The sequence below is a fragment of the Manacus candei genome, unplaced genomic scaffold (assembly GCF_025592945.1).
Source record: "Manacus candei isolate 608988 ecotype Guabito, Panama unplaced genomic scaffold, ASM2559294v1 h1tg000205l, whole genome shotgun sequence".
NCBI lineage: Eukaryota > Metazoa > Chordata > Aves > Passeriformes > Pipridae > Manacus > Manacus candei.
The window spans coordinates 19251-39887 of NW_026138253.1; the positions used below are offsets into that span (position 1 = coordinate 19251).

Here is a 20637-nt window from a genome sequence, read left to right on the forward strand (position 1 = left end):
GGGCGTAGCGGCGGCGCCCCGGGAGCGGCGGGCGGTGCCCCGGAAGCGGCGCGGCAGGTGCCCCGGAAGCGGCGGGCGGTGCCCCGGAAGCGGCGCGGTCAGGGCGGCGATGGCGGCGGAGGAACCTCAGCAGCCGCAGCCGGAGCCGCTCGGCGGCAGCGACGCGGACGGTACCGACAGGCCTCTCCGGGGCCCCCCTCCGCCCCCGGTCTTGCAGCCCGGGACCCCCGACCCGGGATCTCCCCGCTCCCCCCGGGGGGCCTCAATAGCCTCACCCCCCCCCCCCCCCCGCGATGCCCCAATACCCCCTAACCCCCCCTCCCAGCACCCCAAAGACCCTCTCCATCCCTCTTCGGGCTCCCGACGGCCCCCGCCTTATCCCCAGGACCTACTCGGGAGGCGTCCCCGCTCCCCAGACCCCCCTGGGGAGCTGTGGAGCCGCTCTGGGCCCCCGCTGACCCCTCATATCCCCGTAGGCGTGAATTGCCTGGCCTACGACGAGGCGATCATGGCGCAGCAGGACCGGATCCAGCAGGAGGTGAGAAAACCCCCGACCCCTCAGAACTCCTCACAAAACCCTCCCTTAAACCCCCTCAGAGTCTGCCCCGAAACCCCCACGGAGGTCTTCAAACCTCCCCAACCCCCCGTGGGGGTCCCCAGTCCTCTCCCAGTCCCTGACCCCCTCCAGTCTTGCCCCCTAGATTGCGGTGCAGAACCCACTGGTGTCAGAGCGCCTGGAGCTCTCAGAGCTCTACAAGGAATACGCCGAGGATGACCATGTGTACCAGGAGAAGATCAAGGTGCAGCACTGGGAGCCACTGGGAGATACTGGGAGGCACTGGGACACCAGTGTGGTACTGGGAATAGTACCACTATGGGACTGGGAGCCACTCTGGGACACCAGCACAGGACTGGAAGCAGCCCAGATGTCCCAGGGGGTGTCTCCCCGCCCCCACAGTGTCCCCACACCCCCTCTGCCTCCCAGGACCTGCTCCAGAAATATTCCTACATCCGGAAGACACGTCCAGACGGGAATTGTTTCTACCGCGCCTTCGGCTTCGCCCACCTGGAGGCTCTGCTGGAGGATGGGCAGGAGCTGCAGCGGTGCGGATCCCCAGAGCCCCCCGGAGTCCCCCCAGGGACACCCTGGGAACCCCCAGAGTCCCCCCATACTATTCCTGCAGCACCCCCGGATCCTCCATAGCACTCCCAGAGCCTCCCCAGGCAGCCCTGTACCCTCATGAGGACCCTGCAGCACCGATGCTCCCACTCAGACCCCTGGCTCCCTACCCCCTTAGCTCCCTTGGACCCCTGCCCCCCCCCCAACCTCTGGGTTCCTCCTCCTCAATGATTTAGTCCCCTCTGGGCCCCACCAAGACCCCTCGAGCACCCCCCTGGACATCCCAAACCCCTTTGGGTCCCCCCTAAGCCCCCCTGGCCCCCCCGATGTCCCCCCAGGTTCAAGGAGGTGTCAGCGCGCAGCAAGGAGGAGCTGGTGGCGCAGGGCTTCACTGAGTTCACCATCGAGGACTTCCATAACACGGTGGGCACGGGGGCTTGGGGGACACCAGGAATGTGGGGGGCAAAGGGACACGGGGCTTCACTGAGTCTGCCATCGAGGACTGCCAGGGAGCACATGGGGGGGTGGGGGTCCCTGTGACCTGGCATGTGCCCTTGTGTGTGCCCCCAACACACGTGCATGCATCTGACACACGTGTGTTGTGTGTGTGCCCCTCATGGATGCGTACCCCTGACCTGGGTGTGTGTCCCTGTGACACACGTGTGTGTGCCCCGTGACGCACACGCGTACGCGTGTCCCTGACGCACGTGTGTGTGTGCCCCAAACACGCCTGTGGTTTCCGTTCCCAGCTGATGGAGCTGATCGAGCGCGTGGAGCGCCGTGTGCCGCTGCCGGAGCTGCTGGCAGCCTTCAACGAGCCGGCAACCTCGGACTACCTGGTGGTTTACCTACGGCTGCTCACCTCGGGCTGCCTCCAGCGCCACCGCCGCTTCTTTGAGCAGTTCCTCGAGGGTGGCCGCAGCATCAAGGAGTTCTGCCAGCAGGTACAGGGCATGTGGGGCACACAGGACTTCTGTCATCACTTCAGGGGCACACACGTGCCCTTAGGGCACACAGGGCTGGCATGGGGCACACAGGAGTTGTCACCATAGCAGGGGCACAGGGGACACACAGGAGCTCTGCCAACAGGTATGGGGCATGTGGGGTACACAGGAGTTCTGTTATCACATCAGGGCATGCAGGGCACGTGGAGCTTGCATGGGGCACATGACAGTTCTGTCAGTACAGCAGGGGCACATGGGAATTCTGCCAGCAGGTATGGGGCACAGGGGGCACACAGGAGTTCTTGCAGCAGGTATGGGGCATGTGAGGCACACAAGACTTCTGTCATCATATTAAGTGCAGACGGGGCTGGCACGGGGCACATGGGAGTTCTGTCACCATGGCAGGGGCATATGGGTCACGCAGGAGTTCTGCCAGCAGGTTGGGGGCACAGGGGGCACACAGGAGTTCTCCTAGCAGGTTTGGGGCACGGGGGCACACAGGGCTGGCACGGGGCACACGGGAGTTCTGCCAGCAGGTTTGGGGCACACAGGGCTCAGAGAGCTCACGCCTCATAAGGGGCTCGTGTGGGCTCCTGGGGCTCACACGGGTTGTGTGGGGCTCCCGCAGGACTCACACAGGGTTCACAGGGTGTCACGTGGCCTCGCACGGGCTACCCAGCACCTTCTGCGTCCCCTCCCAGCTTCACACATTTTCACATGAGCGCCACTTGGGCCCCACAGAGCCCTTCTCACCATTCTGGGGGTCTGGGGAGGGTCTCACGTGGTGTCAGTCACCCTCACACGTGCACAGGCTGCGCCCAGCCTCGCGCTGGCCCCCAGCCTCTCGCGTGGCCTTGCGCTGCTCCCCGGCCCCTCACGTGGCCCCCTGGCCCCTCGTGCTGCCCCTCATCCTCTCGAACAGCTCCCCGCAGCCCCCGAGAGGTGTCATGCAGCCTCGCACCCCCTCGTGTGCCCACCAGCCCCCCCCCCCATGCCCCTCGTACACCCATACGGCCCCTGTCCCACTGCAGGAAGTGGAGCCCATGTGCAAGGAGAGCGACCACATCCACATCATCGCGCTGGCGCGGGCGCTGCACGTCTCCATCCTGGTGGAATACATGGACCGGGGCGAGGGCGGCGCCACGAACCCGCACGTGTTCCCCGAGGGCTCCCAGCCCCGCGTCTGCCTCCTCTACCGCCCCGGCCACTATGACATCCTCTACAAGTGACCCCTCTGGCGCGAGGGGCCTCACACCGCCCCCCGGCCATGGGGCCCCAACCCCACAGGCCCTCTTGTGGCCTCCCAACCCCCCTCCCGCCCCCCAATAAAGATGTGGCCCCAGTGCTGAGCATGTTTATTTGGGATGGGGGATTTGGGGGCATGGAGGGGTTGGTTAGAGGCAGTTGAGGGGGTGGGAGGGTATTGGGATCCCTGTTGGGGGTAGTTGAGGCTGGGGGAGTAGTTGGACTGGGGTGAAGGAAGTTGTGGGCCCTTTTTGGGGGCACTTAGGGCAGGGGTGGTTGGGGCTGAGGGGGAACGGTGGGACCTAATAAAGGGTTCAGCATGGGCAGCGGGGGCAGGGGGTGTGCTAGGTCTTGGCCCGCCCTGGTGGCAGGACTCTCCACCTCCCAGCTGTAAAGCATCATAGAAACACCCCTCTCCCCCCAGGGGCCTCCAAATTCGCCCCTCCCCCCTTACCGAAGGCACCAGCGGGGAACGGTGGACCCCTCGTGTGAGGGAGGAGGGTCCCGGTGTGAATGCCCCCACCCCCCCGCACACCTCCTTCCCAGGAACCGAGGCGGGGATGGGCCAACGCACCGCCTCCCGAATTCTACCCCCGGCCCACGTTCACCCGCACCCGCAGCCCCGGGTCCCTCCGCACTGGGGGGTGGGCCCGGCCCGGCCTCCCTCAGGCCCCGCCGGGTCCCCCCTCACCGGGGGGGCGGGTCCGGCCCGGCCCCCCCAGGCCCCCCCGCAGCCGCCGCCTTCCCACGCCCGCAGCCGCCGCCGCCGCCGCCGCCGCCGGGCCCGCACGCGCCGGTACCGACCCGGTAAGGGCTCCCTGACCCCCACCGCACTCTCGGGACCCCCCTAAAACCAACGCCCCCGACACCCCCCGACCCCCACCCGCCTCGGTACCCGCGGATGCTCCAGCCCAGGGGAAGGACCGGTCGGCCGGAGTGGGGCCCGTCTCCGCCCTTGGACCCCCGGAGCGACACTCCCCCGCAGAGACACCCCCTCCAAAACCCTTCCGAACACCCCAGCCCCCAAAACCGCGATTCCCCCTCCCCCACCCCGACTTCCCAGGGATGCTCCAGCCAGGGGGAGGGGCCCAGGCGTCCGGGAGAGGGGAGGACACCCAGGCATGACCCCCCGCCGCCATGAGAACCCCCCCAACCTCCCCAAATCCCATCAGCTCCCCTGGAGTCCCCCCAAAACCCTCCCGGTAGCCGGGGATGCTCCAGCCGAGGGAAGAGACCATCCAGGGCGGGGGTGGGAGAGGAACCTAGGCATCCGCGGGCCTGATCCCCCCCACGAGACCCCGCGCCTCCCACCAGTACCCTCAGACCCCCAAACCCCCCATCCCACCCCCAGTATCCAGGGATGCTTCAGCCCGGGGCGCAGGACTCCGGCATTCAGGAGAGCGACCCCCCACCTCCACAGGGCCCCCAGGATCCCCCTGAGCCCCCTCAGACCCCAGGGAGGACCAGGGTATCTGGGGCTTACAGGGGTGTTCGTGGGGGGGCATCACCTGGGTCCCCTCCTGCGGGGCGGGTCACGTGACCCCTTGTGCGGCTGACGCAAGGTGGACCCTGGGGCACGAGGGTCCCGGGGGGGTCCCCTAACGAGATGCTGCTAATGAGGGGGGGGTTCATTAGCAACGCTGGTAATTGGCACCCAGGGGGGGCCCAGACACCTGGGTCCTGGCAGGTTTTGCACGAGGGGGGCTGTCACATGAGGACCCCCCTGGCTCACACTCCCTCCCCATTGAAAGCGGCCCCCCCGGCAGGGGGGGGGGGCCCATGGAGAACTGGCACCGGTAGCCTTGACCTCGCATGAGGACCCATCGCACGGGGACAACCGTTGCACGAGGACCGAGGTGGACCCAGGTAGGGCCCTACCCCACCACACCTGGATGCCTGGGCCCCCCTATGACGGTGGGGGCCTGGGGGGTCCCTACTCTGGATATGGGGTCAGGGGAATCTCCTAAAGGGGATGGGCTTGAAGGGGTCTGCAAACTATAATGTTGAGGAGGTGCCCAATAATGGGAGAGAGGGGTGTCCCTGCCCTTTCTATGGGGTCAGGGTGGGCATTCTGGGTCCCTTGTGATAAAGGGGTGCTGAGGCAGGGGCACCTGCCCTATATATGGGATCAGCATGGGGCTGGGTCACAGCACCCAGGTCCTCCAGGGTGCATCCCCATCCCACTGTCCTGACACCTCCCCCCAACCCACAGGACCCCCCCCTCACCCATGGCCCCCCCTTCCCCCCTCCTCCACCTCCCTCCCCCGCCCTGGGCGCCGCTGGGAGGGCCGCCCCGGCGCCTGACTGCTGTCACCGCTGTCGTCCTCGTCGCCATCGCGGCTGTTGCGGCCTGTCCCGCCGTGTGCCGCTGCGCCGGTGGCCGCGTCTACTGCAACGACCGGGGGCTGACGGCCGTGCCTGAGGGGCTCCCGCCCGGCGCCACCACCCTATTCCTGCAGAACAACCGGATCGGTGACGCGGGGATCCCAGCGCGGCTGGGCCGGCTGCCGGCCCTGCGCGTGCTCTACCTGTACGCCAACGCGCTGGAGCAGCTGCCGGCACACCTGCCGCCGGCACTGCGGGAGCTGCATCTGCAGGAGAACAACGTGCGCGGGCTGTGCCGGCGGGCGCTGGCGCGGGCACCGCTGCTTGAGCGCCTACACCTGGATGACAACTCGGTGTCGGCAGCCGGCATCGAGGAGGACGCCTTCGCTGAGAACCGTCGCCTGCGTCTCCTCTTCCTCTCACGCAACCACCTGAGCAGCGTGCCGGCCGGGCTGCCACCGGCGCTGGAGGAGCTGCGCCTGGACGACAACCGCATCCACACCATCCCGCTGCGCGCCTTCGAGGGGCTGCCGGCGCTGCGGCGCCTGGTGCTGGACGGGAACCTGCTGGCCAACCAGCGCATGGCCGACGACACCTTCAGCCGCCTGGGCAACCTGAGCGAGCTCTCGCTGGGCCGCAATGCACTCGCGGCCCCGCCGGCCAACTTGCCCCGTGCGCGACTGCGCCGGCTCTCGCTGGCCGCCAACGCCATCAGCCACGTGCCAGCCGGTGCACTGGCACGGATGAGGGCACTGGAGCGACTGGACCTGTCAGACAACAACCTGACGACGCTGCCACGGGGGCTCTTTGATGACCTGGGCAGCCTGAGCCACCTGGGGCTGCGCAACAACCCCTGGTTCTGTGGCTGCAACCTGGCCTGGCTGCGGGACTGGCTGCGCCGGCGTGCGCCGCCACGCCTCGAGGTGCGCGGGCTGCTGTGCCAGGCACCCGCGCGGCTGCGGGGGCTGCCGGTGGGCGAGCTGCAGGGGGAGATGGACGCCTGCGACACCCCCGCCGCAGGGGCCGGGGGGGCTTCCCCCGGCATCGCAGCCGTGTCCCCAGCGGCTTCAAATGGCGCCATGGCCGCCTCGCCAGGGGCTGCGGCCACGCCAGGGCTGTGGGTGCAGGCGGCGCCGGGGGGGGCCCTGCGGGTGCGGTGGCCACCGGCTCCCCCCGGCGCATCCCTGCGGCTGAGCTGGCTGCGGCCCGGAGGGGGGGCCGTAACTGAGACACTGGTGCGGGGGGAGCGGGGAGAGTATGTGGTGCGGGCGCTGCAGCCCCGTGCCCCGTACCGCGTGTGCCTCGCGGCCCTTGAGCCCCCCGCCGCTCCCCCACTCTGCACACAGGCCCGCGCTGGGGCCGGGGACTCCCCTCCCGGTTCTCCCGGTGCACCAGCCGGGGACACCCCCACCGCGCTCCCCCCCGGCCGCGGCTCTGGGGGCGTCGGCAGCGGCGGCTGCCGGGGTGATCCTGGGGGTGCTGGGAGGGTGGTGGAGGAGGAGGAGGAGGCGGGGGGGACGAGGAGGGGCGCCCCCCCCCACCCCCTAAAATCAGCAGAGCGGGGCGGCTGCCACTGCGGCCCCTGCGGCCCCCCGATGAGGGCGGAATACGCACCGTGTACCCCCCTCCGCCGCCCCCGCTGCCCCTCCCCAGCGCTCGGGGGTACCGGGGGGGGCAGGTGCCCCATGGCGGTGGTGAAGGGGATGGGGGGTCCTGATGGGGGAGTCCCTCTTCCTGGGAAACCCCACGTGTTGGGGACCCCTCTGGGGCTGTGGCCGCTTGCCCCTGCTCTGAGGACATTTGGGGGAACCCGCCGGGGAGTTGAGGAGAGGGGTCGCCCTGTACCTCCCCCACTTCCCTTTTGGGGCATTTTGGCTTTTTTAAGGTGTTTTTTCGGCACCGCGGCTTTTTTGGGGGAAAAACGGCAGATTTGGTGCAGGAACAGGATTGGGGAGAGGGACGGACCTGACAGCCTCGATCCCTCCAGGACCTCCAGGAGGACCCCAGGCCTGGACAGAGCCTGGGGGGTGAAGGCAGATGGGACTCGGGGTCAGGGTGGTTCCCTGCTGCCCCCCCCCCGGGTCTGTGCCCCCTCCCTTCCCCCCGCGAGGTGCCTTCACCCCTCCCCCTGCCCCTGCTGTTGGATTTGGGGAAAAAGGACCAAAATCAGGGAAAATCGACCCAAAAGGGCCGAGGGGAACCCTGACCCCCAAATAAACCCAGCGGCTCCTTTTCCTGCCAGTGCCTCTTTCCCGTGGGATGGGGTGGGGAGCTGTCACCCGGGGGCATTCACACAAGGGGTCTTGCAGGAAGGGGCACGGTTGGGGGATGGTCATATGGGGTCACTGAGAGTAATGAGGTGGCGATGACACAGGGACACCCTGGGGTAGGACGAGCAATGGGGAGTTTGGGGGGGGGTATGAGGCCTTGCACGAGGGCTGGGGGGGGTTGTGTCACGGGAGGGGGATCATGCCTGGGTCCTGTCAAGGTCACACGTGTGTCACTCAACACCCCCCTTCCCACCACCAGGGACCACCTGCCTCCGCCCACATGACTCCCCTTGGCCTCCGGGGGGGGGGGGTGGGAATCGTGTGCAAGCCCCGCCCCCGTGCAAACCCCGCCCCTCGCTCCCCCCAGGAGACACGTTCGGCAGCCAGACCTCCGCGCCGCCAGGGGGAGCACTCCCGCCTCCACCCACCCACACCCTCCCCCCTGATAGGCGTCACTCGCAGCCAATGGAGAGTGGAAAATTCCAGAAGGGAGCGCGGGGCGCAGCCAATGGGCATTCGGCGCTGGGCGCCGCGGCCAATGGGAGCGGGAGAGGGCGGAAACCGCTGCAGGCTTCCGGCGGGGGCGGGTCCGGAGGGGGGCGGGCACCATTTCTCCCGGTGGTCAATGGGAAGGCGGAAGCGCGGGGGGCGGCCAATTGGAGCGCGCGCGGGGGCGGGCGGGCGGGACCGACGGCCAATGGGGCGCGAGGGGTGGGGCCGAGGGTTTCTAGCAGCTTCCAGAGGGCGGCGCGGGAGCGGCGCGAGAAGAGTTGCGGCCATGGAGGAGGTTTGGGGGGGACGAGAGGGTCTGGAGGGTCCTGGGAGTCCCAGAGGCAGGCGGAGGAACCTGCGGGGCGTGCCAGGGGGTCCCAGGGTTGGGTCTGGGTCTGGGGGATCCTGGGGAGGGGGCCTGAGGAGAGCCGGGGGACCCTGGGGAGGGCCGGGGGTCCCTGGGGGTCCCTGAGGGGATTGAAGGCCCCGACCGGGGTCGGGGCGCTCCGAGAGGGATCGGGGAGCCCTCAGGGGCTCGGAGCGGTTTCACGCTGTCTGGGGGTCCTTGAGGTGTCCCGGGAGGGTGGCGAGCGGGGCCTAGGGGGAGCTGAGGGCAAAGGGAGTTTCCGGGGGGTTTCGGGGTCCTTGAGGAGGCGGGGAGGGGCTGGAGGGTGGTGTCCCGTTGTTTGGGGGGCCGGGGCCCCGGCTCCATCTTCACGTTCTTCTGTTTTTCTTCCTCCCTCTCCATCTGTCCTTTAATTTCCTTCATTTTTCCACCTTCCTCACGCCCCTCTTCTTCCTCGTCCCTTCTTGGTTCTCTTGCTTTTCTTCCTCCTCGTTCCTCTTCTCCTCTCTCACCCCTTCATCCTCCTTGTCTTTCTCGCACCTTGCTGCTCCCTTTGCTTTTCTCTTGCCTGCCCCTCTACCCTCCTTTTCTTCCTCCTCGTCCCTTTCATATTCTTCCTTGCGCCCTTCCCTTCTCCTTCCTCGTCTCCCTTCTCCTCTTCCTCGCACTCTCCCGTTCCCCGCGGTCCGTGCCTTCCCTTCGTGTCCCGCAGGCTCAGGAGCTGAAGGAGCGGGGAAACCGGGCGCTGGCGGCGGGGGACGTGGGGGCAGCCGTGGGGCACTACTCGGCCGCCATCGCGCGGGACCCCAACAACCACGTCCTGTTCAGCAACCGCTCGGCCGCCTACGCGCGGCTCGGGGACTACACCCGTGCCCTGGCCGACGCCTGCCGCACGCTGGAGCTGCGCCCTGACTGGGCCAAGGTGGGGGGGTGCTGGGGGGACCCTGGGAGCTCTGACCCTGGGGGGCCCCAGGGGGTCTGACCATAGGGGTCACCCCTGCCTGTCCCCCAAGGGCAGTCGTTGATGGTGGGGCATAAGGGTCTCCACTGTGGCAGGGGTCAGGGTTCCCCTGGGGGGTCTGACCCAAGGGTCCCCCTTTGCTCCCCTTTTCCAGGGGGGGAGGTCTGACCCCGGGGTCCCTCTTTGCTCCCCTTTCCAGGGGTACTCACGGAAGGCAGCAGCACTGGAGTTCCTGCAGCGCCTGGAGGAGGCCAAGGCCACATATGAGGAGGGGCTGGCACGGGACCCCGGGAATGAGCAGCTGCTGCAGGGCCTGCGCGGGGTGGAGACACGGCTGGCAGGTACGGGGGCCTCAGCGGGGCTCTGAGGGTGGCCTGAGAGGGGTTGGGGGGTCTGGGCCTGGGAAGGGGTGGGCTGACACGGGGTTGGAGGGGTTGCAGGGAGTGGAGGAGTGGCTGGGGAGGCTGCTTGCAGGTCCCAGAGCAGGTTTGGGGGTCCCTGTGATAGGCTTTGGGTGGCTCTGAGGGGTTTGGGGTCCCTGGGAGGGGATGTGGGGAGTTTTTGGGGTTCTCAGAATGGGACTGAGGGTCCTAGGAAGGTTATTTGGAGTCCCTGCAAAGGTCCTTGACCTAATTTCAGAGCGGAAACTGCTGAACCCCTTCAGTGCTCCTGACCTGCTGGCACGACTTGAGGGGGACCCCCGGACGCGGGCGCTGCTGGGGGACCCCGAGTACCGGCGACTGCTGGAGACGCTGCGCAGCGACCCGGGGCAGCTCGGGGCGTCAGTGCTGGGCCTCAGGGGGCCCTGGGGGGCTGGGAATGGGCCTCGGGGGGCCTGGGTGGGCTGGGAATGGGCCTTGCGGGGCCAGGGTGGGCTGGGAGGGGGCTCTGGAGGACTGGGGGGGGCTAGGAAGGGGTTTGGGGTGGCTTTGGGGTAGGACTGGGAGGGCATGTAGGGCTGAATTTGGGAGACTGGGGGGTGTTAGCTGATTTTGGGGAGCTCAGGGAAGCAGCAGGGCCCCTGGGTGGGGGTCAGGGTGCAGGTTTTGGGGTGCTGCCCCCCCACGGTGTGTCGGGGTGTGGATTTCTGGACGCCCCCTTCAATGTTCCCCTGCCCCCCCAGAAGGTGCAGGACCCCCAGGGTGGGGGCCAGGGTGCAGATTTTGGGGTGCAGCCCCCTTGGGGGATGTCGGGGTGCGGATTTCGGGATGCAGCCCCCCCGGTGGATATCGGGATGTGGATTTTGGGGCACTTTCCCACGCACCCCTGCCCCTCCCGCCAGGAAGCTGCAGGACCCCCGGGTGATGACGACGCTGAGTGTGCTGCTGGGGGTGGAGCTGAGCGGGGCCGAGGAGGAAGAGGAGGCCCCCTCCCCTCCACCCCCGCCCCCCCCCACCCCCTGCCCAGCCCCCACCACCCCAGGAGCTCCCCCAGAACAAGCAGGAGGTGAGGGGGTGTTCCCAAAACCTGTAAGGAGGGGAGGGAGGTGTTTTGAGGACACACAACCCCCCTGCACACCTAAAGAGCAGCATGATAGACAAGGCGGGTAGGCAGGTTTGGGGCAGCTGATTAGAGTTCAGGGGGGCTGTAAGGCAGGTTTGTGGGTGCTGGGGTTAGGGTTAGGGGATTTAGGAGCAGGTTTTGTGGTGCTGGGGGAAGAGTTGGGATTCAGGGAGGGTCTCAACCAAGTTTGGGGATGAGAGCTTCCTGCCAGTTTTGGGGTGATCTCCCTGTAGAAGATGCAGCAGGGGAAGCAGCGGGATGATAGAGGGGCTGGCCAACCTTTGGAGGGGTCCAAGCCAGTTTTGACATGATCTACCCCATCAGGGACAGCAGGAGAAGAAGCTGGGTGACGGGTGAGCGGGTTTTGGGGTTCGGGAGGGGGTCACAGCCAGTTTTGGGGCGACACCCCGCCCAGGCTCAGCGAGAGCAGGAGCTGGCCAGGTTTTGGAGGTCTGGGCAGCAGCTTTTAGGGTTTGGGGGGTCCTAGCCAGTTTTAGGGTGACCCCCCCTCCATCAGGCACAGCGGGAGAAGGAGCTGGGCAATGCCGCCTACAAGCGGAAGGAGTTCCCAGCAGCGCTGGAACACTACACCCGAGCCGAGCAGCTAGACCCCACCAATATGACCTACGTCACCAACCAGGCGGGTGCGTGATCCCTCAATCCCCCCTGAGCACCTCCCAAACCCCAAAACCTCCCTGAACCCCCAAACTTGCCCTTAAACACAGCCGTGTACTTTGAGACGGGTGACTACGAGCGGTGCCGGGCACTGTGCGAACGCGCCATCGAGCTGGGACGGGAGAACCGGGAGGATTACCGGCAGATTGCCAAGTGAGTTGGGAGGTTTGGGACCAGGGGTATCCTCTCTGGTTCCCCCCAAATCGCCCCCCCGACCCCCCATTTTCCCCAGGGCGTACGCACGGATCGGGAATTCCTACCTGCGCGAGGAGCGGTACAAGGATGCCATCCACTTCTACAACAAGTCCCTGGCTGAGCACCGCACGCCCGATGTGCTCAAGAAGTGTCAGCAGGTGACGTAGGGGGTGTGGAGGGAGGGAGGGCAGCCCTCCTGGGGCCCCCCCGAACCCCCTAATTGCTGCCACAGGCTGAGAAGATCCTGAAGGAGCAGGAGCGCTTGGCCTACATTGACCCCGACCTGGCGCTGGAGGAAAAGAACAAGGGCAACGAGTGCTTCCAGCGAGGTGGGGGGGCACTGTGGTGGGCTGGGGGGGCCCTGCCCTGCATCTGGGGGGCACCCCCTGACAGCAGGCGGGGGGGATGTCCCGTTTTAGGGGATTACCCCCAGGCCATGCGGCACTACAGCGAGGCAATCCGACGCAACCCGAATGAGGCCCGGCTCTACAGCAACCGTGCCGCCTGCTACACCAAACTGCTCGAGTTCCCCCTCGCCCTCAAGGTACAGGGCTGGGGATGCGGCGGGGGCTGAATTGAGGGGCTGGAGGCTGGCTTGGGGGGTAGGAGGGGACCTGGGGCTGGTCTGAGGGTATAGGGGTCAGTTTGGGGCTTTTGAGATGCCTCTGAATCTGCTTTTTCCCACAGGACTGTGAGGAGTGCATTCGCCTGGAGCCCACCTTCAGTGAGTGGGGAATGCAGGGGGGCACTGGAGGGGCTAGGCCCTGCCCTTTCATTGCTTTGCCTTCAGCCATCTCTACCTGTACCTGTACTCCTTTCTCCTTCCTTCACCTGTGTCTGTGTCCACCCCTCACCTGTACCCACATTTTCCCCTCACCTGTACCTGTGTGCATCGCCCCCACCCAGTCAAGGGCTACACGCGGAAGGCGGCGGCGCTCGAGGCCATGCGTGACTACACCAAGGCCATGGAGGTTTATCAGCGTGCCCTGGACCTCGACCCCACTTGCAAGGTGAGCCCGCAACCCCCTGAGCCCCTGCTGACCCCTGTGACCACCCCTGAGCCCCTGCTTACCCGGGCCCCCCAGTGGCACTGCGGGACCTGAGAATACAGCAATTTGTGACTCCCGTGGCCTCCCAGCCCCCTGTAATCCCCAGGAGGCAGCACAGTGGCAGTGGCACTACCCGGGGCTGCAGCCCCCTGTGACCCCCCGCGTGTGCCCCTCTGTGATCCCTGTCACCCTCAGGAGGCAGTGGAGGGGCAGTGGCACTGCCTGGGGTTAGAGCATCCCCTGTGAACCAACCCCCCTGATCTCTGTGCCCCCCACCCTGCCCCCAGGAGGTGGCGGCAGCGCTGCCTGGGGTTACAGCACCCCCGTGACCCGCCACGATGCCCCGTGTGTCCCCCAGGAGGCGGCAGAGGGGCAGCGGCGGTGCCTGCGGGCGCAGCAGCAGCGCTCAGAGCCCCCCGAGGAGCTGCGGCGCCGGGCACTCGCCGACCCCGAGGTGCAGCAGATCATGGGGGACCCGGCCATGCGCCTCATCCTCGAGCAGATGCAGAAGGACCCCCAGGCCCTCAGCGAGTGAGTCCTGGGGGAATTTTCTGGGATGTTAGCAGCCACCCTATGGTGTTCACTGAGCCTTGAAGGAGCCACACCAAGCCCTCTGCAGCTGTGGGGGGGGGTCCCCAACTCTCTCTGAGGTCAACCTGGAGGTCCCCAAGGTCTGATGGGGTGTCATTGCCCATCTCTCACAGCTCACTGAGTCTCCATGAGGTTGCCCAGGGTTGCCTAGCACGTCCCCAGGTGTGTCAGTGGGTGTCCCCAAGATGTGGAGGGGTGTTCCAAGGGGGGTCCCAGGCAACCCCGGCCATCCTTGGGTCCCCCCTGTGCCCATGCTGATTCCCTGCTTTCCCCCCAGGCACCTCAAGAACCCTCTCATCGCCCAGAAGATCCAGAAGCTAATGGATGTGGGGCTCATTGCCATCCGGTGACCCCCCAAATCCCGGGGACCCCTCTGGGACCCCCCCCGGGTACACCTCGACCCCCCAGGGGAGGCAGGGGGTGCTGCCCCTCCCTCCCTCCATCCTGTGTTGGTTCTGGGGTGCTGTGACCCCAAATAAAGAGCGGAGCAGTGGCCCAGCCTTGGGGGGCTGGGGAGGAGGGGAGGGGGCTGAGGGTCTCCTGAAGGGTGGGAAAATGAGTGGGGAAACCAGGGGGGGAGCCCAGGAGGAGAGTTGGTGCCCTGGGGTGATTTGGGGGTCCAGGGAGTCCAGGAGGGGCAGTGGGATCCCACTGCACAGGGGCAGTGAGATGAGAGCCCCTGAGGATTGTGGGGGTCCAGACCCCTCATATGAGGACAGAGTTGTGGCCTTGTCACACGAGGATGGTTTGTGACCCTCTTCCATGAGGACTGGGGTGTCCAAACCTTTTGCACAAGGACAGTGAGAGCCCCTGCCACGAGGACAGACTGTGACCCCCTTGCCTGCGAGGCCCAACAGCCACCACCATTCTGTTGAGCACAGTAAGCACTTCAGCTCCATCACACCGGTGTTGCACAAGCCTTGCACAAGTGCCTTGCACAGCAGGAGGAGGGAGGGAGGGTGCACAAGTGCTGTGGGAGGAACAGGGACTGGGGGAGTTGAGGCTGGTGCCAACAGTGGGGTGGGGGCATTTGCATGAGGCCACTCTTGCATGGGGCTTGGGGGCGTCAGGGGTCATCCCCCCCTTCCATCAGGCGCCTCAGCACATCAGGGTCTGGGGGCTGCCCTGGCCGCTGCCCCCCTAGTACCAGATACCCCCCCAGGAACTGGTGCAGCACCCGGGGGGCTGCCGAGAGCACCCGCAGCCCCAGCGTCACGTCCCCAGTCAGCCACAGCCGCACCTGGGGGAAAAAGGGGATGGGGGTGAGAGCCAGTCCACTTCCAGTGCTTCCCGCTCCTCTCCAGTCCTCAGTACCTGCTGGCTGTCCCAGTTGATGTCCCACTGGCGCAGGTCGCTGTGCCTCCAGCTGCGGGTGACGGCGCCAGAGCCAGGATCGATCCGGAGCAGCTGTGAGGGGCCCACAGCCAAAATCTCATCACGCCTGGCACCCTGGAACCTGTGAGACCCCCCCAAAACACATGGGACCCCTGGAACTCTGGGGACCTCCCCAGTGCTGGCCCGGCCCTGAGCAGTGCTCCCAGTGTACGGCACCTCAAAGTGTGGCAGCCCTCCCTCCCAGTGCCCCCAGTACCTCACCACGAAGTGCCCCAGCCCGAACCCTGGCAGGGCCCTCCAGGCCTCCACGAAGCGCAGCCGGGCCTGGCCTGGGGTCAGTGTCCCCACACGGTGCAGAACCTCCAGCAGCCGCGGGGTGAGCTGAGGGGGGGGGCATTGTGAGGGAGGGGAGAGTGGGGGGGGACTGGGGGCACCCCAGGGACTGGGGGAACAGCAGCCGGCTGTACAAGGATGGGAGGGCCCAGTACCTGCTTGGCCTTGAACTTGCGCTGGAAGCGGGGGGGCAACAGCTGCTGTGGATCTGGGGGTGGGCGTGAGAGGGCCCAGGGAGGCACAGTGGGGTCTTCCCTCCCTGGCTGGACCCCCAGGACCCCCTGAGCCTCCGCCCCGAGCGATGTGGCCAACAGGGACCCCCCACGCGAGGCCAAGCGGCACCCGGCGACCCAACGGGCATACTGGGGGGCCTGGGGGGGTGGAAGTATCACACCAGCTCTCTCAGACTCCTCAAAGACCCCTGCAGAACTCCCCCAGGACCCCTCGAACTCCCTCAAACCCCCCAGAACTCTCCCGGGACCCCTTGAGCCCTCCAGGACCCCCAAACCCCCTTGGGACCCATCAAAACCCCTGAGAATGCAAAAAAAACCCTGAGACTTCATACCCCCCCCCAAGAGCCCCTCTGAGACACCCCCCCCCCAAAACCCCAGGACTCCTCTAACCCTCCCCCCCCCCGAGCCCCCAAGGACCCTCAAATCACCATGAGACCCCCCCCCAACTGCCCTCAAACACTCCAGGACTCCCTGAACTCCCACGTCCCGTTCCTCCCGTTTCCCAGTGGGGCCCTCCCATAGTCCCTGTGGTCTCTCAGAGCCCTCAGTGCCCCTCCCCATCCTGCCCTCCCACCCACATCACGGCAGCGCAGGAGGGTCTCGCTCATCCCCTCTGGTGTCGGCACCCGCAGTTTGATGTAAAACTTCTGCGCCCCCAAATCCATGTCAGGGGTCACCTCACAGCCTGGGGAGATGGGGGGGTCAGGCAGGCCTGGGTGCAGCCCAGGAGGGGAGTTCAGGGCATCCTAGAGGGGTCTGGGGAGGCTTTAGGACTCTAAGGGGGGCCCAGAGGGGTCCTTGGAGGAGATGGAGGTGTTTCCAAAGGGAATGTTGGCAACTCAGGAGGGAACTGGGGGTGTCCCAGGAGTGTCTGGGGGAGAATTTGTGAGCCCTGGTGGGGTCCCAGAGGGAGATGGGGGGTTCTTGAGGGGGTATTTCAGGCCCCTGGGGGAACCAAGGAGGGGAGTTGGCCTTGTCTCATGAGGGTCTGGGGGGAACCTGGGAGTCCTGGGGGGTGGCCCCAGTGGTCCCAGGGGAGTCTTAGGAGGCCCATATGGGGGGAATGGGGAGGTCCCAGGGGATTTGGGGGTCTGGGGGGGAGGTTCTTGTGGGAAGGTCCCAGGGTGATTTGTGAGTGCCAGAGGGAGTCTGGGGGCCCGGGGGGGGTTTGAGGTCTCACCGCGGAGGTTGAGCTGCTGTGGGGGCCCCCCCGATCTCGGGAGGCTCCAGAGTGACAGTGATGACCCCGAGAGCACAGCCCGGGCAGGTCTGGAACCCCAGAACGGCCAGCGGGAGGACCTGGGGATACCCCGAGTTTGGAGGTTGCAGGGGTTCAAGAGTGACCCCCAGAATGGCCAGGAGAAGGGCCTGGGGGAACCCCAATTTTGGGGTCAGGAGAGGGGTTTGGGGGTTGTGGGGGTACCTGTAGATCTCCAGCTCCTCCACCAGCTCAGGGGCAGCTCCAAGCTCCTCCTGGGGACTCCCCCAGACCTCGGTAATCCCCATTGACTCCCAGTGCCTCCCCCGGTGCCCCCCACCCCAGCCCCCACCAGTTCTTACCCCTCCCCCCCCAGCAGTGCCCCCCAGTCCTCCCAGCGTGGCCAGAGGAGGCCCTCAGTACCACCCAGTGCTCCTCAGGGCCTTCCATATCCATCCCAATGTTTCCCAGTCCTCCCAGTCCCTCCCAGTGCCCCTGGGTCCTCCCCAAACACCCCCCAGTACCTCCCAGTGCCCCCCAGTGCCCCCAGTCTCACTGGCAGGATGGTGGTCCTTTGCCCCTCCAGGCTCAGCTCCAGTTTGTCCAGGGCTGTGTCCAGGTCCTGGGGCTCGAGGGAGCCCTTGGGGTCCCCATCACCCCCCTCTGCCCCATCTATCTGGTACTGGGGGTTGGAGAGGGTCATGGGGGGTCAGGAGAATTTGAGGGGTCACAGAGGGGTCAGGAGAATTAAGGGGGGTCTCAGAGAAGTCAAGGGGAGACTGAGGGGTCCAGAGGTGTTTGGGGCTCAGGGATGTCCAGGAAGGTTTGGGTGAGTCTGGAGGGTTCTTGGGGGTCCCAGGGGCTCCCAAGGAATCTGGGGTGGGTTTTGGGGTACAGGGGTTTTGAGGAGGGTCGCAGAGGATCAGGGGATGGGTTCGGTGGGGTGCCAGATTGTCCAGGGATGTTCTGGGGTACCTGGAGGGCAGCAAAGAGCAGCATCTCCTCCTCGGTACAGTCGATCTCCTCGGCCAGGAGGGCCCCGCGTGCCTGCTCATGCAGCAGCGCAATGCGCAGCCCGCCCTCCTGGGGGCATCACAGTGTTGGGGTACGGGGGGGCACCCAGGGGGGTTTTAACCCCCAGGGACCCCCAAAACCCCAGCAGGGACTCCCTAACCCCCTCCTGAGGGGCGTTTGGGAAGTGACATGGGAGGGTTGGGGGTCCCTGGGGGGGGTTAGGGGTCACCAGGGTGGATTTGAGGGTACCTGGGGGTCCAGCCCCATGGCACAGGGGTACTTGAAGCGCAGCAGCAGCTCCTCGTCGTCCACCACGTCCTGTCCCATCAGGGACCGCGAGGCGTCCAGCCACCTGCGGGGAAAGGGGGGGCGTGGTTGGGGGGGTCCTGCGCGCTCGATCCCGCCCACAAACCCCGCCCGAGCACCGCCCATAACCCTCATCCCCGCCCACAAACCCCGCCCAACCACACCCGAGCAAACCCCACCCCACCAAGTCCTGGCCCGCCCCTCACCCACCCTAAGCCTCGCCCCCCGCCCCACCCAACAACCCAAATCCCGCCCCGCCCCCGCCTGTAAGCCCCGCCCACACGTCTAACCCCTCCCCAACCACCGAATCCCGCCCACCAGGCCCCACCCCCGCGGCCCCGCCCCTCACCGCGCGTGCAGCTGCGCGCGCCGCAGGAGGTTCCCGCGCCTGGTCCGGGGGAAGGTCGGGGGGTCCCTCCCCCCCCGGGGGGTCACCAGAACCCGGAGCTGCTCGGGGGGCAGCGCAGGGGGAGGGGCCTCATCTGGGTGGGGGGGGACAGGAGGTCGGGGAGGGTGGGAAGGACACGGGGGGATCCGGCCCCCCCGGCCTCCCACCGCTCCCCCCCCTCCGCTCACCTGCCCTTGGCCGCAGGTGCGTCAGGTCCAGGTCGGGGGGGGCCTGGGCGGGGGCGCGGCCCTTCCGCCCCCGCCCCTCCCCTCCCCCCTCTTCCTCCGGACGCAGCAGCGAAAGTTCCTCGGGGTTTCGGATCCCTGCGACCCCCCGCCCCGCGCACAGTGGGACCCCCGGCACCTTCCCGGGACCCCCCAGTGCCCTCCGGGACTCCCCGAGACGTCTCGGCACGCCTCAGTTCCCCCCTGAGATTCCCCCGGGACCCCCCAGACCCCTTCATCCCCCCCAACTCCACTCCATCGTTGCCCAGACCACTCTGGCCCTCCCAGACCCCCTAATCACCCTTCAAACCCCTCCAATGACCCCCGCAGTTTCCCCCCAGCCCCTCCCCAGCGCCCCCGGAACCCCTCGACACACCGAGCAGACTGCAGACCCGTGCCACCCCCCGGCCGGGGGTCCTGGCGAAGTTGAGGTGCAGCCGCAGGACGTGCCCGCCCGGGAGCCGCAGCCGCAGCGGGCGGTGCCGGGGGACAAAGCGGAGCCGGGAGCCCCCCCCGACACCCAGCGCGTCCAGGGGGGGCCCGGGGGGCAGCAGCCACCGCCGCTGCTGCACCCACCACAGCGCGTGGTCCGACCAGTCCCGGGCCTCCCCTGGAGGAAAGGGCGTCAGGGGAGGCTGTGGGGGGTATTATAGGGCTGGGAGGGGGCGGTGGGGGGCCATGGCAGGGGGATGGCCGTGAGGGACTGGAGGAGGGTTAGAGGGTGCTAAAGGGGGCTATGGGAGGTCCTGCTGTACCCCCAAACCACATCGGAGGGGCTACAGGGGGCCTGTAATGGGGCAATGGGGGGTATGTAGGGCTCTAATGGGGGCTGTCAGAGGCTGTTGGGAGCTATGGGGGGCTATGGGGATGCTATAGGAGGCTGAGGAACTGGCGTGGGGTTAGGGGTTACTAAGTAGGGGTTATGGGGGAGTTGTGGGGTGCTATGAGGTCTATAGGGGTCCCACTGTACCCCCAAACCACATCGGGGGGGCTCAGGAGGTCCCAGGGGGGGAACCACCCTTGGAGCTATTTATAGCCCATGGGTCCCTTATCGCCCTGGCCAGGGAGGACCTGGGGAGGGGAACTGGGAAGTAGGGGGACGCTGGGACCCCTCGATAAGGGCTCAGTATCCCCAGGCTGGATCCTCCCCCAACATCCTCTCTCAACCACATGGCACTTCGGGGGGGCTGGATGCCCCTACAACCCTTTCCTATGGGGCCTGGAGCTGGGGGGCCTGGACACCAGGGTCCAGCCTCCTGCCACTGTGGGGCACAACTGGGGGTCAGGGCTGTGGATCCCAGCTGTGGGTCTAGCCAGAGGTCAGGGCTACAGGTCACTCACCAATGGTCTCCACGATGAGGCGCATGAGGCCACCAATGTGCAGGTCCCCGGTGACACGGAGGGCAAGGATGCGGAGATCTGCTGGGGGGCTGGGCTGCCCCACAGCATCTCCCTGCCCTGTGGCATCTCCCTGCCCCATGGCACCTCCCTCCTCCACCTCCACCTGCAGCTCGAAGGAGCCATCAATGTCCTCCCCACTCGCCGTCTTCAGCCCTGCCATCACTCCGTCCCTTCCCAATGGCGTCCAGAATGTTCCTGGCCCACGTCCCGCCCCACGTCCCATCCCACTTCCTTCTCCACGGCACCCTGGACACCCGGGTTCACACCACTGCCACCCACCGCAGAGGAAGTCATGGTGGGGAGGAGCCACAGGGTCCAGACGTTGGGCTGTCCCCCCCCTACCATGACACCCACCAGGGCCACAGGGCGAGGACATTGGGGTCTCTCATCTGGGGATATCCCTGTCCTATCCCCCCACACCCCATCCCTCTACTATCCCACTAACTGGGACAGGACCTGGGAGCCCCCCCCAAGTCACTCTTATTGCAC

The 20637-nt window shown here is 67.0% G+C and overlaps 4 protein-coding genes across 6 annotated transcripts; 3 read left to right on the top strand and 1 right to left on the bottom strand.

Annotated features, from left to right (window-relative positions):
* The first annotated feature begins 6 nt into the window (after positions 1 to 6).
* On the top strand, positions 7 to 3406 carry OTUB1 (OTU deubiquitinase, ubiquitin aldehyde binding 1). The gene is made up of 7 exons (XM_051774526.1): positions 7 to 170; positions 477 to 538; positions 702 to 800; positions 986 to 1104; positions 1459 to 1543; positions 1870 to 2064; positions 3096 to 3406. Exons 1-7 carry the CDS (start codon positions 110 to 112, stop codon positions 3291 to 3293), a joined length of 819 nt encoding a protein of 272 aa, XP_051630486.1. The 5' UTR covers positions 7 to 109; the 3' UTR covers positions 3294 to 3406.
* A 513-nt stretch (positions 3407 to 3919) lies between these two features.
* LOC127464277 (leucine-rich repeat transmembrane protein FLRT1-like) lies at positions 3920 to 8003 on the top strand. Its single transcript, XM_051774529.1, has 3 exons — positions 3920 to 4116; positions 5061 to 5175; positions 5522 to 8003. Exon 3 carries the CDS (start codon positions 5538 to 5540, stop codon positions 8001 to 8003), a length of 2466 nt encoding a protein of 821 aa, XP_051630489.1. The 5' UTR covers positions 3920 to 4116; positions 5061 to 5175; positions 5522 to 5537.
* Positions 8004 to 8572: 569 nt separating this feature from the next.
* On the top strand, positions 8573 to 14209 carry STIP1 (stress induced phosphoprotein 1). Its single transcript, XM_051774525.1, is given in 15 exon segments — positions 8573 to 8691; positions 9455 to 9664; positions 9903 to 10044; positions 10343 to 10484; positions 10986 to 11096; positions 11098 to 11149; positions 11724 to 11850; positions 11932 to 12034; positions 12114 to 12234; positions 12309 to 12405; positions 12496 to 12620; positions 12764 to 12800; positions 12983 to 13086; positions 13484 to 13656; positions 13994 to 14209. Coding segments are annotated over 15 exon segments (1707 nt in total). The 5' UTR covers positions 8573 to 8601; the 3' UTR covers positions 14067 to 14209.
* Positions 14210 to 14267: 58 nt separating this feature from the next.
* LOC127464269 (fermitin family homolog 3-like) lies at positions 14268 to 20580 on the bottom strand. Of its 3 annotated transcripts, none has more exons than XM_051774523.1 (14): positions 20089 to 20580; positions 19124 to 19357; positions 18712 to 18846; positions 18485 to 18617; positions 18079 to 18181; positions 17791 to 17862; positions 17372 to 17497; positions 17041 to 17090; positions 16798 to 16916; positions 16196 to 16302; positions 15540 to 15755; positions 15308 to 15432; positions 15031 to 15172; positions 14268 to 14956 (listed from the first exon to the last, which is right to left on the bottom strand). In XM_051774523.1, the coding sequence occupies exons 1-14, from the start codon at positions 20522 to 20524 to the stop codon at positions 14783 to 14785; spliced, it is 2172 nt and encodes a 723-aa protein (XP_051630483.1). In that variant the 5' UTR covers positions 20525 to 20580; the 3' UTR covers positions 14268 to 14782. The 3 variants fall into 3 exon arrangements, with proteins under 3 accessions (XP_051630483.1, XP_051630482.1, XP_051630484.1); XM_051774522.1 differs by having other exon boundaries at positions 17791 to 17898; XM_051774524.1 differs by lacking the exon at positions 18712 to 18846 and having other exon boundaries at positions 17791 to 17898.
* Between the last annotated feature and the right edge of the window lie 57 nt (positions 20581 to 20637).

What these genes read in the sequence shown, in the direction of transcription:
- OTUB1 (XM_051774526.1), top strand. Translation starts at nt 110, where the DNA reads ATGGCGGCGGAGGAACCTCAGCAGCCGCAGCCGGAGCCGCTCGGCGGC. An exon ending in AGGACCGGATCCAGCAGGAG is followed by an intron (nt 539 to 701) that starts GTGAGAAAACCC and finishes CTTGCCCCCTAG; the next exon opens with ATTGCGGTGCAGAACCCACT. An exon ending in GATGGGCAGGAGCTGCAGCG is followed by an intron (nt 1,105 to 1,458) that starts GTGCGGATCCCC and finishes ATGTCCCCCCAG; the next exon opens with GTTCAAGGAGGTGTCAGCGC.
- LOC127464277 (XM_051774529.1), top strand. Translation starts at nt 5,538, where the DNA reads ATGGCCCCCCCTTCCCCCCTCCTCCACCTCCCTCCCCCGCCCTGGGCG.
- LOC127464269 (XM_051774522.1), bottom strand. Translation starts at nt 20,524, where the DNA reads ATGTCCTCGCCCTGTGGCCCTGGTGGGTGTCATGGTAGGGGGGGGACA. An exon ending in ACGGGTCTGCAGTCTGCTCG is followed by an intron (nt 18,847 to 19,123) that starts GTGTGTCGAGGG and finishes GGGGGGTCGCAG; the next exon opens with GGATCCGAAACCCCGAGGAA. An exon ending in TGCTCTTTGCTGCCCTCCAG is followed by an intron (nt 17,498 to 17,790) that starts GTACCCCAGAAC and finishes TCCAACCCCCAG; the next exon opens with TACCAGATAGATGGGGCAGA.